At 50.0% G+C, this 17,503-nt stretch overlaps 1 protein-coding gene across 3 annotated transcripts; it reads left to right on the top strand.

Moving 5' to 3' along the window:
- The first annotated feature begins 916 nt into the window (after positions 1-916).
- On the top strand, positions 917-17,312 carry hdac6 (histone deacetylase 6). Of its 3 annotated transcripts, none has more exons than XM_086212970.1 (29): positions 917-1,097; positions 3,134-3,216; positions 3,480-3,596; positions 5,585-5,670; positions 5,864-5,948; positions 7,059-7,099; positions 7,197-7,293; positions 7,444-7,541; positions 7,764-7,868; positions 8,027-8,095; positions 8,210-8,336; positions 8,903-8,968; positions 9,453-9,512; positions 10,005-10,094; positions 10,251-10,357; positions 10,695-10,762; positions 10,934-11,039; positions 11,151-11,279; positions 11,831-11,999; positions 12,947-13,146; positions 13,498-13,690; positions 13,758-13,907; positions 13,978-14,155; positions 14,624-14,760; positions 14,836-15,057; positions 15,139-15,273; positions 15,355-15,501; positions 15,622-15,750; positions 16,182-17,312. In XM_086212970.1, exons 2-29 carry the CDS (start codon positions 3,145-3,147, stop codon positions 16,248-16,250), a joined length of 3,252 nt encoding a protein of 1,083 aa, XP_086069096.1. In that variant the 5' UTR covers positions 917-1,097; positions 3,134-3,144; the 3' UTR covers positions 16,251-17,312. The 3 variants fall into 3 exon arrangements, with proteins under 3 accessions (XP_086069096.1, XP_086069094.1, XP_086069095.1); XM_086212968.1 differs by having other exon boundaries at positions 918-1,097; positions 10,934-11,081; XM_086212969.1 differs by having other exon boundaries at positions 920-1,097; positions 10,934-11,081; positions 14,836-15,048.
- The last annotated feature ends 191 nt before the right edge of the window (positions 17,313-17,503 follow it).

The raw sequence follows: 17,503 nt of genomic DNA on the forward strand, positions 1-17,503 counted from the left end.
GACAAAGATTAATGGTTTTGAAGTTTTAATTTCAAATGTGGGATAAAAGTTCGATGTTCTAGTGTTCTCTGTATTAGTCAGTCAGAATGTCACACACTAACAACAACATGAACTTGTCAGAGGCTAAAGTTGCTAGCTTGAGCTACTGCTATTGTTCGTTAGCAACCGTTAGCTTTGCTGTCCATCAGAAAGTGGCCCCCTCTGCATGGCTGCTCAGCGCCTCTGGTCCTCCAGCTCAGACCAGCTTAGAGCTGCTGAACCAGTATTGACCCTCGTCTTGCTGCTTTGTTGGTCCGACAGTATTTGAGACACTAGCGGAACGAAGCCTCATGTTTCTCAGACATTGCTCTGGTTAATCAGCACCTGAAGCTCCTGAGCTCCTCACCCCGACACACCTGACACACCAGATAACCTGGTACATGTAGTACCAGCCTGTACACAGGACAAAATGAGTTCCATTAGCAAGCATGTACACTTCTGAAGAGTAACAACAACAATAGTAATATTGATAATAATAACAATGACAATAAACATATCTAAAACTCAATTGTCTTTAAAGATGCCACCAGTGATGAGTGGGGGGGGGGGGCGTCTCTTGCTAATGTGAAGTTTTTCATTAGAAAATAAACTGTAAAGGCAGCAGGGTGGAGCAGTGGTCCTCAGTGTGGCCCCCAGCAAGAAGGTTGTGGGTGGAGCCCCGGCTGCAGCACGGGGTCTTTCTGTGTGAGTCTCCATGTTCTCCCTGTTCCTGCTGGGTTCTCTCTGGTACTCCAGCTTCCTCCACAGTCCAAAGACATCAAGAGGGACCAGGTTAATCCAGACTCTAAATTGACCGTAGGCGTGGCTGGGAGAGCCAATGGTTGTCTGTCTCTATGTGTTGGCCCTGCCATGGACTGGTGACCTGTCCAGGGGGAAGGCTGCTGGGATAGGCTCCACCCCCACCACCCTCAACAGGAGAAGATGGAGGGATGATTAAACTGTAAATATTTGGCGTGACATCATCATATGGAGCCCGCCTGCGCCATGACGTAGTGTGGGTGCGACGGTTTATTGGCTGGTTGGCGCCAGCGGCGGCGGGACGCGATCACAGAAAGGCGGTAAGTCCGCGATTGTGGTCGGACTGTTGGTCCGGAAGTCCCGCAGCTCCGAGCGGCGACTGTCATCTGTGTTATGCGGGTCCTCCAGCTCAGCTAGCTTTGGCGCTAACGTGTTAGTCGCTAACTGAGCTAGCCGGGGCTCATCACCGCAGGCAGCCAGCGGGTGTTGGAACCGATTTGTTGTGACGTGAAAGGGTTCTACCGAGCATCACGAGCTCCGTGCTCCTGGAGACGAGTGGTCTGCACCGGGACTCCGGTCCCCGTAGTAGCTCGAGATGACACGGTGTCAACAACGACCATGTCAACTGCTACCTGTAATCATAAACGACATGATGACGTCAGTGGAAGTCGCGGAAATGGTTAAAACTGTGTGACCCTGATCACGTGGTTCCAGTGGCCTGCTGCTGCTGACCCTTGTGTCCTTCCATAGATAATTACAGTTGTCAGTCCACGTGGACTTAGAACCTTTGTAGAACTTTGAAATGAAGCCATGAAAGAACTGGAAATAGTAACTGGGAGGGATGTTTCTGTCTCACTCACACACTCTTTTGCTCTCTCCCACATACACACACTCACACACTCTTTCTCACAGACACTCACACACTCTCGCTCTCTCGCACACAGACACTCGCTCTCTCTCTCTCTCTCTCTCACACAGACACACTCTCACACACACAGACACTCTCTCACACACACAGACACTCTCTCACACAGACACACTCTCTCACACACAGACACACTCTCTCTCACACACAGACACTCTCTCTCTCACAGACTCTCACACACAGACACTCTCTCTCTCACACACAGACACTCTCTCTCTCACACACAGACACTCTCTCTCACACACAGACACACTCTCTCTCTCACACACAGACACACTCTCTCTCACACACAGACACACTCTCACACAGACACACTCTCTCTCACACACAGACACACTCTCTCTCACACACAGACACTCTCTCTCTCTCACACAGACACTCTCTCTCTCTCTCTCACACAGACACTCTCACACACAGACACTCTCTCTCTCACACACAGACACTCTCTCTCACACACAGACACACTCTCTCTCTCACACACAGACACACTCTGTCTCTCACACACAGACACTCTCTCTCTCACACAGACACTCTCTCTCTCACACAGACACACCCGTATCTGTAACATGTGCTAACCAGGCAGTTTGACGGGTCTTGAGGACGGACGCCGTTGTTGTTTCAGATCACATCAAAGTTATTTATGAAGGACAGTTCACAACAGCTGAGGTGGACCAGAGTGCAGAACCAGTGACTCACATTTACAAAGGAAGGGCTCACCAAAGACAATAGGACACACCTGAGACGCACCTGATACACTTCAACACCTGGGAGAACAGAGAAGTTTGAAGATCGGCCTCGCAGGTGGTGACAGAGGAGCAGCATCTGATTGGTTCCTGGTTCCTCGTAGCTGAGACCAGGGACCAGTCAGAGCACTGGTTTGAGCAGCTCAGAGTTCCATGCAGCGCCTGAAATACAAATAAAAAGCTTGAACGCTGTCCTGTGCCTGACAGGTGGCTGCTGAAGGGACGCCAGTGTAGGGGTTACAAGTTCTCCTCCTGTCATCAGGACAGAGGCGTCTGATACCTGAGCACCTGGTTGCTGGAGGTCATCACGGCGCTGGTAGCGAGGGAGAGAACTGATCTGAGTTTGGCCGTGTTTCTAGTTGGAGAAGACAACTTTTCACCACGGCTTGTTTGTCCATCACATTTCAGATCTTGATCAGAGGTCACCTCAGGGTCACCAGGGCACCTGAGGGACACCTGAACCCTTAGAGGAGTTCGGGCTTCTGTCCCCCGTCCCTTCGTGCCAGGTGGTTGTTTGGCATCCATACTTTAATGTTTGTGATGATGTCAGGAAACAGCAGGTCAGTGGCTCCGCCCCTCACGTATGATCAGCGGCGGCTCAAGATTTTCTGCGAAGAAAAGCAGCAAGTCCCTCTTGTGATGATGATGATGATGGATCGTGTCGGTCTGACGTGTTTGTGTCCTTCAGGTGAGTCAGAGATGTCGTCTGGATTGGATCCTCCCGGGCCTGGACGGAAGTCCCTTCGGAGATCTCCTCGTCTGTCGCCTCAGGTCAGACACACAGCCATCTTGTATACAGTCATGTGACGCAGTGTTTCACACCATGATGAGCAGGTCTGCTGCCTCCTGCTGTTTTCACCGTGAAGAGTTAAATCTGAGTTGTGCGTCTGTGCTGACCTTTGACCCCCGCTGCTTCGGCCTCGGTTTCAGGCTGAGAGATGAATATTTGACAGAGCTCAGCTGTCCTCCACAATAGAAGACCCAATGTGTGTGTGTGTGTTTGTGTGTGCGTGTGTGTGCGTGTGCGCGCGCAGGGGGGCAGCGAGGGTGACATGATAAGGAAAGAATCAAGCAGCCTGCAGGAGGTGAAGAGGAGAGGAAGGATGGAGAGGAGTCGAGATGAGGAGCTGATCGGGAAACTGCAAGAGTTGGTGAGTTGCTCTGAGGTCACGGGTCAGCTGACCATCCCAAGGTGCCAAAGATGTGGGCGGAGCCTGTGAAGATACTCAAACATTCCTCAGTACAGCAGGATGTTAATTTTGTAGGTTTTGTTCCCATTCAGAGTCGCATAGATTTGTCAGGGCTTTCGTCTCTGTGTGCCCAAATATGGTCACTTGCTTCTGGTTGAAAAGACGCAACATGGTTTGGCTAAAATGGTGACATGGAAGTGTTGAGTCCTAATGGGTGTGGCCAGACTCTTCCATCCTGATGGTTCCAGTGCTGCACATGGATCCAGCCAGTACTCTGCCTGTATGGTGTAAATACATGTACTTTTACCCTGGAGGGGGCAAAGGTACTGAGAGCCCCTGTTACCCTCTGCTGTAGCGGTGGAACGTGGTAATGAAGAACATGAGGGAACATGGTATGAAGAACATGAGGGAACATGGTCATGAAGAACATGAGGGAACACTTTCATGAGGAACATGAGGGAACATGGTCATGAGGAACATGAGGGAACATGGTCATGAAGAACATGAGGGAACATGGTATGAAGAACATGGTCATGAAGAACATGAGGGAACATGGTAATGCAGAACATGAGGGAACATGGTATGAAGAACATGAGGGAACATGGTCATGAGGAACATGAGGGAACATGGTCATGAGGAACATGAGGGAACATGGTCATGAAGAACATGGTCATGAAGAACATGAGGGAACATGGTATGAAGAACATGAGGGAACATGGTCATGAAGAACATGAGGGAATGTGGTCATGAAGAACATGAGGGATCGTGGTCATGAAGAACATGAGGGAACATGGTATGCAGAACATGAGGGAACGTGGTCATGAAGAACATGAGGGAACGTGGTCATGAAGAACATGAGGGATCGTGGTCATGAAGAACATGAGGGAACGTGGTCATGAAGAACATGAGGGAACATGGTATGCAGAACATGAGGGAACATGGTTTGCAGAACATGAGGGAACATGGTCATGAAGAACATGAGGGAACATGGTATGCAGAACATGAGGGAACATGGTCATGAAGAACATGAGGGAACATGGCGGTGCAGCTTCTGTCCTGTCAGGCGTTTAAATTGATATTTCTGTCCTTCATCAGAATAGAACTGATGAGAATAAAGATGTGAGCTGGAACCATGCAGAGGGAACATGAGGGAACACGGTAATGAAGTACGTGAGGGAACACGGTAATGGAGAATGCGAGGGAACACGGTAATGAAGAACGTAGAACGGGAGGGGAACATGGTAATGAAGAACGTGAGGGAACGGGAATGGAGAACGAGGGAACACGGTAATGAACGTAGAACATGAGGGAACACGGTAATGAAGAATGTGAGGGAACACGGTAATTAAGAACGTGAGGGAACACGGTAATGGAGAACGTGAGGGAACACGGTAATTAGGAACGTGAGGGAACACGGTAATGGAGAACGTGAGGGAACACGGTAATGGAGAACGTGAGGGAACACGGTAATTAGGAACGTGAGTGAACATGGTAATGGAGAACGTGAGGGAACACGGGAATGGAGAACGTGAGGGAACACGGTAATGGAGAACGTGAGGGAACACGGTAATGGAGAACGTGAGTGAACATGGTAATGGAGAACGTGAGGGAACACGGGAATGGAGAACGTGAGTGAACATGGTAATGGAGAACGTGAGGGAACACGGGAATGGAGAACGTGAGGGAACACGGTAATGGAGAACGTGAGGGAACACGGTAATTAGGAACGTGAGTGAACACGGTAATGGAGAACGTGAGGGAACACGGGAATGGAGAACGTGAGTGAACATGGTAATGGAGAACGTGAGGGAACACGGGAATGGAGAACGTGAGGGAACACGGGAATGGAGAACGTGAGGGAACATGGTAATGAAGAACGCGAGGGAACACGTTAATAAAGAACAGAGAATGTGAGGGAACTTGCTAATGGATTAATTTCCTGTGTGCAGGACCTGTCCAGCAGGGCGGCTGCCAGCGGAACCGGTCTGGTTTACTCTGAGACCTTCACGCATCACAAGAACCTGTGGGACGCCAGGTAACCTCACCTGCTCGCTCGCCAGCACCTGATCCTTCTCGAGCCGCTTCAATATTCCGGTGAAGGCCAGAGCGGCTGAGCCTGAGAGGTGCACCGGACGGATCAGGGACAGATTGACGGATTATGATTAACAGATGTGTTGGAGGCAGGTGATGATTGACAGGTGAGTTACTGATTGACTGCTGTGTTCCAGTCACCCAGAGAGTCCAGACAGAGTGACGGCCATCATGAAGGAGCTGGAGAGACGAGAGCTGCTGTCCCTCTGCATCCGAGTGGAGGTCAGATGGCGTTGAAGTAGAAACATTCTGTTTATCAGGGCTGAGCCCAAAGGGGGCGGAGACCCTGTTGTATCTGCTCTGTTTCTCTTTCTTTCTTTCTGTCTTTCTTTCTTATTTTCTTATTATTCCACCACTTTACACCTCAGTTTGACCCCCTAAACAAAAACTCACCAAGTTTGGCACACACATCAGGTCTGGTGAAGAATTTGATGAAATATAAAAATTCACTCCCAGAGCGCCACCTAGGTATCTAAAAAGGGGCGCCACGGCCTGTAGGACTGTCATAGAGACATAGAACCAAAACTCAATGATTCGTCTTATCAAGGCCTGCCAATCACACACGACAGCTGACCTCAATCCAACAAGGAGTCTGCAATATGGACTTGAAAGTACGACTTTGCGCCAATTTTGGACCCAGAACACACGTGATTTCCTCCTCGGGAGTTAATGGTAGGGACATGAAAAGGAGGGAAGGAGTGGGGGGGGGGGGTTAAAGTGGAACTGTTTGAAGAGTCCGTTCAACGCTGTTTGCAGCTTCTGTTTTACTTTTTATTTTTTTGGACCTATTTTTAGGTTTTCATGGAAAAGGGATGAAAGCACTGCTAAGCGGAACTTCTAGCAATAATCCACCTGAAGGTGTATTTGACCTTTCAAGTCCTCATTGATAGGAGACAAAGATGTTCCTCCCTCCTGCATTTCTCCTTTGATTGCAGGAAGAGTCGGCCACGTACGTGGAGCTGGAAGCTAACGGAGGCTGAAGGCTAACAAGGCTTCTCTTTGCTGGTTGAAAAACGTGCTGGTGAGCTCAGGACTCTAAGCTGTCACTGAGCTCTTGAAAGGCAAAATCACACACAGACTTTCAGCTGCATGGCTGCGTTTGGCGAAACTACAACTCTCGACTTCACGGTCAGAGAAGTCACTGAATATTTGAAAGTGACGCAAGAAAGAGCGAGAGAACCTGCACGCTGCAGCGGGTCTCACCCTGGAGAGTCTTGCTGGTCGTTAAACTCACAGGAGCCACCACACTTGAAGTCTAATCACTGACTGACCTTGGTGTGCGTGTGTGTGTGTGTGTGTGTGTGTGTGTGTGTGTGTGTGTGTGTGTTTTAGCCCAGAGAAGCCACAGATGAAGAGCTGCTACTTGCTCACATGTGAGTCTGCCAGAGACAGCGTCTGCTGATGTCTCTCCCACCGCCAGGACGCCAGTTGTGCGGGACATGTTTTGATCTGCATCTCTTTGTGTGTCAGGAAATGTTACATCAGTCTGATGAAGTCGACCCAGACGATGTCCGAGAGTGACCTCCGGAGTCTGTCTGACACCTACGACTCAGTGTACCTGCATCCTGTAAGAGCAGGCACACACACACACACACACACACACACACGCATGCAGGCACAGTTATCAACAATCAACACAGGATAATGTGAAAATTTAAAAAATAATATAAAGAAGTGTGTGTGTGTGTGTGTGTGTGTGTGTGTGTGTGTCCTGCAGGAGTCCTTCCATGTGGCAGCGTTAGCGGTGGGTTCTGTCTTGCAGCTGGTTGATAAGGTCATGACCTCTGAGCTTAGGAATGGATTTGCTGTCATCAGGTAATGTCAGCAGTGGTGCGTTCAGGTGCTCCTCAGCAGCTCGTAAATTTGTCCATCTCAAGTCTAGTAGATTCTTTGTGAAACTTCTGGATGATGAACTTGGTATGTGTAGTTGTTTCTCTGGAACCAGAGGAACCGCTCACTGTAGTTCTCCTCCTGCCTGATGAGGTTTGAACATCACACACGTTTGCTACTCTGATGACAATGCGCTCCATCTCTCAGGCCGCCAGGTCATCACGCTCAGGCTAACCAGCCCAACGGTTTCTGTGTTTTCAACAACGTGGCGATCGCAGCTTTGTACGCTCAAACCAAACACTCTGTCAGCAGGTTGGTGTGTGTGTGTGTGTGTGTGTGTGTGTGTGTGTGTGTGTGTGTGTGTGTGTGTTCAATGAGTTACATTCATGACCTCACTGATAGAACTAGAAGTGTTCTGCCATTTTTGCATGTGCCAATAAAAAGTTAAAGTCTGTGTGTGTGTGTGTCAGAGTCTTGATTGTGGACTGGGATATTCATCACGGTCAAGGAATCCAGTACCTGTTTCAGGAAGAACCCAGGTGACTCCTCCTCCTATGTCACATTGACTCACACACAACAAGTGAGTGAAGCTGACTGTGTGTGTGTGTGTGTGTGTGTGTGTGTGTGTGTGTGTGTGTGTGTGTGTGTGTCAGTGTCCTGTACTTCAGTGTCCACAGGTTTGAGCAGGGATCTTTCTGGCCTCACCTGCCAGAATCTGACAGTCAGTTTGTGGGCAGTGGAGCAGCTGAGGGCCGGAACATCAACCTGCCCTGGAACCAGGTGACCTCCGTCTCATCCTGCCCGTCCTCCTGTTCGTGGTCAGAAACACTCGATTATTGGATCGTCTGTCTGAACACTCAGCTTCAGCTGCCGTCTCTGTAAGGCCGCCTCCCCAAACCCCAGCTTGCTGTGGTTGGTCTGTCGGCCTGTAAGATGAAGACTCGATGCTAAAATGCAGGCGTAGTGAAAAAGCGAGTAGCTGAAACACAATAGAGTGAGCTAAAGCCTCGCCTCTGCTATAACCTGTTTTCCAAACTTGTGAGGACATTTCTTTCACATATCCATGAGAAAAGACGTGACTCAGCTGGGTCTGATGATGCTTCACCCAAACGGTCCACATCACAGCGAGCAAGCTGGAGGTGCCGCTGTGGCACCTGATGGTGCACAAATGTCAGGGAATTAAAGATGGAACCAATGAGGTGTTCAGGAGAAAAGAGTTCCCTCCCACAACGCATCACATGGCGTCTTTAGGCAGCACTCTAACAATGTCACTGACTTATGGAAATCACAGATAACGGCGTTGAGGCCAATCTTCCTCATGTGTGTTCTTTTTCTTCTGGGGTCAGACGGCGATGACGGATGCTGATTACATCGCTGCATTCCAACAACTGCTGCTACCCATTGCCCATGAGGTAACACACACACTCGTTGATTCTTCCGTGCCTGTCAGGACCCCGTGAACCTGCAAACAGTTCAGGTCTCCTGTCCAGAAATGCTCTGTGGATGGTTCCTGTCATTGCTATGGAAGCCCTGAGTGGCCATTCTGGGGGTCTGATCCATGTGAACAGTGGGGACATTTTTCCAAGGCGGAGGCATGATGTCATCCGTCTGGCCTGCTCTTGTAAAACTGATGTCACGCTTAGAACATGAGAGGACAAAGAGAAAATGGTTCTCCAGAGGTTGGCCTCTCAGGGCTTCCTCACATTATTGACCGGTGTTTATAGAGCGTGAAACGTGGTCCAAAATCAACAATTACCACTTTATCATCAACAGTAAGGATGACCAATAATGACTGAAATTCCATTGTTACTGGTGTGTGTGTGTGTGTGTGTGTGTGTGTGTGTGTGTGTGTGTGTGTGTGTGTGTGTGTGTGTGTGTGTGTGTGTGTGTGTTCAGTTTCAGCCTCAGCTGGTTCTGGTCTCAGCTGGCTTTGACGCTGCTCTTGGAGATCCAAAGGTGAAACATCCCTGAGATCAGCTCCAGCACTGACGCACAAAACCATCAACACAACCTGCAGCCCCACTCACACACATCATAACGCCTCCGCCGTATCTCCTGGAGTCAAAGGCGCCACGTGTCACAGTTATTAATATCACCTTAAGTTGGCTTGGTCACGTCCGTTAAGCACGGATCTGTTTCCTGGTCCTGTGGTTCCGCTGAGTCCCGTCCATGAAGGAAGAAGTCAGTTCCCTCGTTGGCGTCGCACATGACAGTGAGAGTGCTTAGACAACACAACACATTCCTTAATATTTACTGAAGGAGAAACTACGTCTGTGAGTTTTTCCACGCTGCCATCTTCCTGTGGCCTCAACCTTTGTCTCAGCAATTATCAGGACACCCTGACACCCCCCAGTGGTGACTGCACACACACACACACACACACACACACACACGCATTGATGATAAGCTGAAACTGACTCCTCAGTGATTTTGTGTGTGTGCGTACAGGGAGAGATGTCCGTGAGTCCTCAGTGCTTCCAGGTTCTGACCCACATGTTGATGAGTTTAGCTGAAGGTCGACTGGTTCTTTGTCTGGAGGTAAAAAACTCAATCAGCTTCATGGTTTGATCAGCTGACGCCTCCATGGCGCCTGATTCAGTATCTCAGTGCCATCATGGGGGACACCAGCATCCATAACTCTAAACACTATGATAAAGTGTGTGTGTGTGTGTGTGTGTGTGTGCGCGCGCGCAGGGAGGTTACAACTTGCAGTTGACGGCCGAGGCCGCTGCAGCCTGTGTCAGTGCCCTGCTGGGAGGAGCCTGTCCTCCACTGACTCCGCCCACAGCTCCATGTGACAGGTACCTGTCATTCACTTCATTTTGAGTATGAACAACAGTTATCACAAAGTGTTTTCTGTCTTGAGGTGTTGTGCTCAGACTGGGCATTTATGCATTGGTGGTTTATTTGTGTTTTTTACATGAATTTTATGTGTTATTGCCCCGCCCACAACACATGTAGTCATGTGATCTTGTGTGTATGTGTATACATAAACATGGATTTCAGCTATTTTAAGAGCTTTAGCTCAGTGAGTGGACGAATCAGACCAGGGCTCCTTAACGCTGATGTGTAGCAGAGCAGCTGCAGCAGTGCATGATGGGATATAGTGAATGACAGCTTGATGTCTGTGTCTCTCAGCGCCCTGCAGTCCATCTCTCAGACCATTGCTGCTCTTTATCCACACTGGAGCTCCATGAGAGTGCTGAGTATGACACACACACACACACACACACACACACTGGCGTTTCATCATGTCTCCAGATGTTGTTCACACTCACCTTGAACCACCCGTCCTCTGGTTCTGTTGATGTACAAGAGTCAAGTCATTCTTTTGAGGCTCCTGCTGTTGTAGATCATCAACTTCTCTTCCAATGCAGACGGACGCCGATGGGCTGAGGGTGATGCCATCAGAGCAGCAACCAATGAGGAGAGCTCACAGACAATAAGTCCCGCCCTGTCTGTTGCCAGGACCACAGGCCTGGTGTACGATGAGAGGATGATGGAGCATCTGAATATGTGGGACAGGTGTGTGGTGGTCTGTGTTCTTGGGATCATGTGACAGAACGATGCTGTGATCTGATTGGCTGTTTGTAGGCATCATCCTGAACAACCGCAGAGGATCTTCAAGATCTTCTCCAAACATCAGCAGCTGGGATTGGTGGACCGTTGCCTGCGGATTCCAGCTCGCCTCGCCACCGAGGAGGAGCTCGCCACGTGTCACAGGTACACACACACTGGTTGTGTACTGTAGGATTGTGCGATCCACTCTTTTCTGTAGGACCTGGTGTCCCCGGGCCTGACGGGAAGGTGAAGCAGCTCATCAATGAAATGAGATGTGGTACTTGTGAATAATTTGGCTTTGAGGACATGTGATGGTTCTGAACTCCTCTATGTCCCAAACGTGTCCTGTTCCCTGTGGAAGTGTAAACCAGCGGGTCACCAAAACGTGACAAACAAACAAACAAGGACTTGTTCATATCTTTGACAGCAGGAAACTTCTGGTGTTCTAGGATTGTTGTGTGACCAAGTTCAGAGACGTCATTGAAAGTCATCATAATACATGTTTCATGTTCATGATTCGGAACCTACGAAACCCTATCAAAAAAGAATGGGAACCACGAACGAGCTTTGAGGGACACCACATGAAAGATGGAGGATGAACTGGTAACGCTAGCAGAGAATCTTCTCTCGTGTGTGTGTGTGTGTGTGTGTGTGTGTGTGTGTGTGTGTGTGTGTGTGTGTGTGTGTGTGCGTGTGCGTGTGCGTGCCCATAGTGTGCAACACATCCAGCAGATTAAAGCCTCTGCAGGAATGAAGCCCAGAGAGCTACACAAACTGGCACAGGAGTTTAACTCCATCTACATCAACAACCAGAGCTTCCAGTCAGCGCTGCTGGCTGCTGGGAGCTGCTTCAACGCTGTGGAGAAGATACTGACTGGAGAGGTCTCTCTCTCTCTCTCTCTCTCTCTCTCTCTCTCTCTCTCTCTCTCTCTCTCTCTCTCTCTCTCTGTCTCTCTCTCTCTCTCACACACACACTCACACTCAACTTCACATTACCAGAAATTAGCTGTTCACTCCTTTGGAAAACCTCAATGATAGTGCCGAGGTCATGTCTCTGAGGACCAGGGTCATGTCAGGTCTCTGAGGACCAGGGCATGTCTCTGAGGACCAGGGTCATGTCATGTCTCTGAGGACCAGGGTCATGTCTCTGAGGACCAGGGTCATGTCTCTGAGGACCAGTGTCATGTCATGTCTCTGAGGACCAGGGTTATGTCATGTCTCTGAGGACCAGGGTTATGTCAGGTCTCTGAGGACCAGGGTCATGTCAGGTCTCTGAGGACCAGGGTCATGTCATGTCTCTGAGGACCAGGGTCATGTCTCTGAGGACCAGGGTTATGTCAGGTCTCTGAGGACCAGGGTCATGTCTCTGAGGACCAGGGTCATGTCTCTGAGGACCAGGGTCATGTCAGGTCTCTGAGGACCAGGGTTATGTCAGGTCTCTGAGGACCAGGGTCATGTCAGGTCTCTGAGGACCAGGGTCATGTCTCTGAGGACCAGGGTCATGTCTCTGAGGACCAGGGTCATGTCAGGTCTCTGAGGACCAGGGTCATGTCATGTCTCTGAGGACCAGGGTTATGTCAGGTCTCTGAGGACCAGGGTCATGTCTCTGAGGACCAGGGTCATGTCAGGTCTCTGAGGACCAGGGTCATGTCTCTGAGGACCAGGGTTATGTCAGGTCTCTGAGGACCAGGGTCATGTCTCTGAGGACCAGGCTCATGTCAGGTCTCTGAGGACCAGGGTCAGGTGACATTATGTATCATGGGTTTCACAGCAGAAATCATATTTCCTGGAAGCCGAGATTGTAACGACACCTCTCTTTCTCGGATCAGGTGAGTAATGGCGTTGCCATCGTTCGGCCTCCTGGTCATCACGCTGAGAGAGATGTTGCCTGTGGGTTCTGTTTCTTCAACTCTGCGGCGCTCGCTGCTCGCCACGCCCAGAAAATCTGTCCCTCCATGCGAGTCCTTATCCTGGACTGGGATGTTCACCATGGCAACGGGACACAGCACATGTTCGAGGATGACGACAGGTGCAAGTTTGTTATCTGATATAAAAATATTACGTGTGTTGAGAAACAACACCGATGATTAATTTGGTATTTTTAATGTTCCGAGATTGGCAAGTGAGAACCCCCGATTGAACCCTTAGTAGAACTGTAGCTGAGTTGCTACTGCGTGCTAACATCAGGGGTGTTCTCACTGTGTGTGGAACACGTCAGTGTCAGTCTGATCCCAGGAGTTGTGTACTTGTTCTGCTACACATCCTGAATGCAACCAGTGACAAAGTGGCGTTGGGGGCGTGTCTGGGAGCTCAAATGAAGTCACGAACTTCACCTGACAGGTCAGGGTTGATGAACTTCACCTGACACCTTTGTCTCCAGTGTCCTCTACATCTCCCTCCATCGCTATGACAACGGGATATTCTTCCCATCGTCAGAGGAGGCTGCTGCTGACAGGGTGGGAGTGGCCAAGGGGGCGGGGTTCAACGTCAATGTGGCATGGAACAATGGCAGGATGGGTGACTCCGACTACCTCGCTGCCTTCCACCATGTCGTCATGCCGATCGCGACTGAGGTAAAATCACACACATGCTTCATTGGTGGTCAATGTCAGAGTCATGTGATTGGTCGGTTCTTCACAGTTTAACCCCGGTCTGGTTCTGGTGTCGGCCGGATTTGATGCAGCACGAGGGGATCCGCTGGGTGGCTACCTGGTGACTCCGGAGGGATACGCCCACCTCACTCACCTGCTGATGTCATTAGCTGGGGGGCGGGTCTTGCTGATACTGGAGGTGAGGTGAGATGTAAAGAGTTTTCAATGATGGGGCGGAGCCTAAAGGTGCGATGTCATGTTGTCTGCAGGGAGGCTACAACTTGTCATCCATCTCTGATTCCATGGCGATTTGCACAAGTGTGTTGCTCGGAGACCCGCCTCCCTCCTTAGTCACACCCTTACCGCCGCCTCACCACAGTGCCATAACCACCATCAATGAGGTCATCCAGCACCACGCTCGCTACTGGAGGTCGCTGAGGATAAACGGTCTGTGGCAGATTTTATGTGTTCTCATGAGCTGAGCGATGGGACGAGGACGCTCTTTCTGTTTAGAATTGTCTTGATATCATCATCACATGGATGCTGCTGGTTGGCCGCTAACCGCTCGCCTCTGTGTCTGCACGTTCACATGGAGCCGTTCTGCCAACTGCTTTGACCTCTTCTTCTGGGTCAGAACTGGATGTCTGTGGCAGCCATGTTGGCTTATGAAGAAAGGCAACTGACCAGATCTGGCACCACTTTAAACCTCAGACCTTCTGAGTTCTGCAGTGATCGGGCTTCAGCGTCCGGGGGTTCTGTAAGAACCCGCCGCAGGTGTTAGGAGACAGATTTTCGTCTGAGTTCTTCACCTGAGTAAACCAAGTCCTGAGAAGCTCAGTGGCCCAAGACTCTTTCACCTGATAAAAAATGTTTGGTTTGTATTTGATCCTGATGACCTCCTGACCTTTCCCTCAGTCCCAGAGTCGGTCCGAGCAGCCTTGCTGTCCCCCAAGAATCCTGGGAAACCTGGTTCAAAAGGGAAAAGCAGGAAGTCGGGGCAGAGCAGCATAGACAAACCACCGCTGCCCCCTACAGGACAGGAGGACATGACAGTAAGACGCCAACTCAGACTGAAACTTTAGTGACACACCTCACACTCCTCACCTTGTTGTGTTTTGTCCAATCAGGCGGACCGCAGCCTGGAGCAGCTCACTCAGGGATTGGTCAGTCTGAGCATCAGTCACAACTCAGCCAATAAAACTCCCGCTGTGTCAAGTCCAGTGGGTGTGGCCAGTCCAAAGAGCCATGACTGTCCAGTGAAGCTCACTTGTGAGGGCAAAGGGGAGGCGGTGTCTAGTAAAGTCCCACCAGAGGAGAGCCAATCAGCAGAGACCGCACAGGTTCAGATGGCAAGAACACATCACTTCCTGTTTTCCTGTTCCTGAAGATGATTCGCCTCTTGTTCCACTTATTCTCATTATCCCGTCCAGGTCACACCAGAAATGGCTGCCCCTGGTGGTGAGGCAGCTACAGGAGCAGGGGTGGAGCCAGAGGAGGAGGGAGCTTGTGGTTGGTCGAAGCCTCTGGGAGCGCTGGAGCTGATGTGCGGCGCTCAGCTCGACGGGGTGTGAAACTCTGTTTATGTCCTTTCACTTATTTTGACAGCTGTGACGACTCATGGGTCTAACGGGTCCGTCTGTCCTCAGGCCGCCATGTTTGTGGTGGATCCTCTGTCCTGGTGTCCTCACCTGGACGCTGTGAAGCCCCTCCCACCCTCAGGCATTGATATCTTCCTGCCATGTCAGGACTGTGGTTCTGGAGCTGAGAACTGGATCTGTCTCACCTGCTACCAGGTGACCTGACTCACCCCGCTGATGATGTCATGTCCCACCCGTTGATAAACTCTGAGTGGATGCTGCCATGGTATCACTTGTTGAATGTGTCATTCGTGCTGCTGATGTCACGTGTCTCAGGTGTTCTGTGGCCGCTACATCAACGAGCACATGGTGATCCACGGCGTGGTGGCGGAGCATCCGCTGGTTCTGAGCTTCTGCGATCTCTCAGTCTGGTGTTACGCATGCGAGGCCTACGTTCACAACCAGGTAACGGGTCACCTGCAACATGATGTCATTGATAGTGTTCCTGCTGCTAAGGTAGCTGCTAACTGCCCCAGGCGCCATAAGAAGACTGAGGCAGGTCAGCTGAGGTCAGGTGAGGCTGTGTTACTAACGGAGGTGATTAAATATCTCATCGAGTAGGAAGAGCAAGTTGCCATGGCAATAGATGAGGTTTGAGTGTCACATGGTTTGTCAGTGAGGGGTAATGGCGCCCCGTCGCCCTGCTACAGCGTGAACAGGACTTGTAAACGGATTCAGCCTTTTTGAAACAGCACAAACCAGGAAGTCTTAGAGTGATTAAAGGCCCTCCACCTGGGAGGTCATGTGATCAGGGGCGTTGGTTTACATGCTAACAGATGTCATAACCTCAGTGGAACGTTGGTACTCAGACTCTTGTTTGTGCTTTCGCTGCTCAGATTCTGTTTGAGGCTAAAAACTCCGCCCACTTCGCCAAGTTTGGAGAGGAGATACCTCCATGGAGCTGAGAGGAGGCGGAGACGAGGAGGAAAGGGGGAGGTGAGGAAGAGGAGGGGATGGAGTCGTTCCTGTGGTTTTCTTCTCTGGAAAACGTGATTGGACTATTGAGTCTGTTGCCATGGATACTGCAGCCAGCAGCATTGGTGCTTTGTGGGAAACGTAGTTGAGGCCAACAGCATCTGCGTCCTCCTGCGACTGCACCATAACCAAATCAGACAAAACCAAAGTTTTATTTTTTAGGCGAGGTCACCATCATCTTGGTCAGAAGGTTGTCGTTTCATTCCCTGAACATGTGACCTGCCACAGCCTCGGCAAGAAGGTTCCACCAAGTTTAGTCAAAGAAGCAAATTTGAGCGCAAAATGGAAGAAAGGAGGTTTTACGGACATTTTTATCTGAAATAACTTTGCCTGAACACTTTGATTTTTTCAGCAGAACAAAAACACGGAAGCGGCGGAGGATCAGAGTTGATGGCTGATATTGGCCGCTCACACACCTGAGACCTTTCATACCTGAAATATTTTATCTTTTTGAGGCATCGTTGTCGTGGAAACGATGCTGCTCACGTGTTTAATGAAGCTCTGAGTATGTATGACGAGTATATAAGTCGACTGTACATGCAGTATATTTACTGTCTCACTGAAGTACATTCTGAACCCTTATGATTCATATTGGAAGAACATCAGCTGATGTTCAGGAACACGTTTGTTCCTCAGCTGACATGAGAGAGAAAATCCTGGAAACACGCGTGTTTGAACGCACTCAGGTTTGGTTGTTGTGTTCAAGCCAGACAGGAAGTCGCTCAAGGTGGAATGTTGGCATGTTGATGCCGTTCGATCAGAACATTCGAAAAACTTCTGCTCGGAAAGAAAAATCTGAGTTTGTGTTGTCAAATGTTCCGTGTCCGGCAGATCAGATCAGGTTCTGATGCTGTGATGTCACAGTTTCTGGTACACGTTGGATTTTCATGCCCGAGGGGGGCGGACGTGCGCCAGTGTTGCCATGGCAATGAGGAGGCCTGTGTGAGGTGCAATAATTTGTGTTTTATCACCATTAAAAATGTTTGAATGAACTTTAACATCCTGCTGCTGCTGCCTCTTCTTCTTCGTCTTCTTCTTCTTGAGGGGCAAACAGGAAATGACATCACAACGCACATCAAACTCTTTTACTGCAGAGTCGATTCGCCTTCAGAGCAGGATTTTTTTTTCGGCTCATCAAGAAACTTGAAAAAGACCTTTGACTCCGCATCTTTCTCATTGGTCC

Source organism: Aulostomus chinensis, chromosome 9, assembly GCF_037954235.1.
Source record: "Aulostomus chinensis isolate RoL2024-O1b breed Wild chromosome 9, RoL_Achi_v1.0, whole genome shotgun sequence".
Classification (NCBI taxonomy): Eukaryota; Metazoa; Chordata; class Actinopteri; order Syngnathiformes; family Aulostomidae; genus Aulostomus; species Aulostomus chinensis.

What these genes read in the sequence shown, in the direction of transcription:
- hdac6 (XM_086212968.1), top strand. Translation starts at nt 3,145, where the DNA reads ATGTCGTCTGGATTGGATCCTCCCGGGCCTGGACGGAAGTCCCTTCGG. An exon ending in CTGTTTCAGGAAGAACCCAG is followed by an intron (nt 8,096 to 8,209) that starts GTGACTCCTCCT and finishes TGTGTGTGTCAG; the next exon opens with TGTCCTGTACTTCAGTGTCC. An exon ending in AGACCGCACAGGTTCAGATG is followed by an intron (nt 15,058 to 15,138) that starts GCAAGAACACAT and finishes TATCCCGTCCAG; the next exon opens with GTCACACCAGAAATGGCTGC.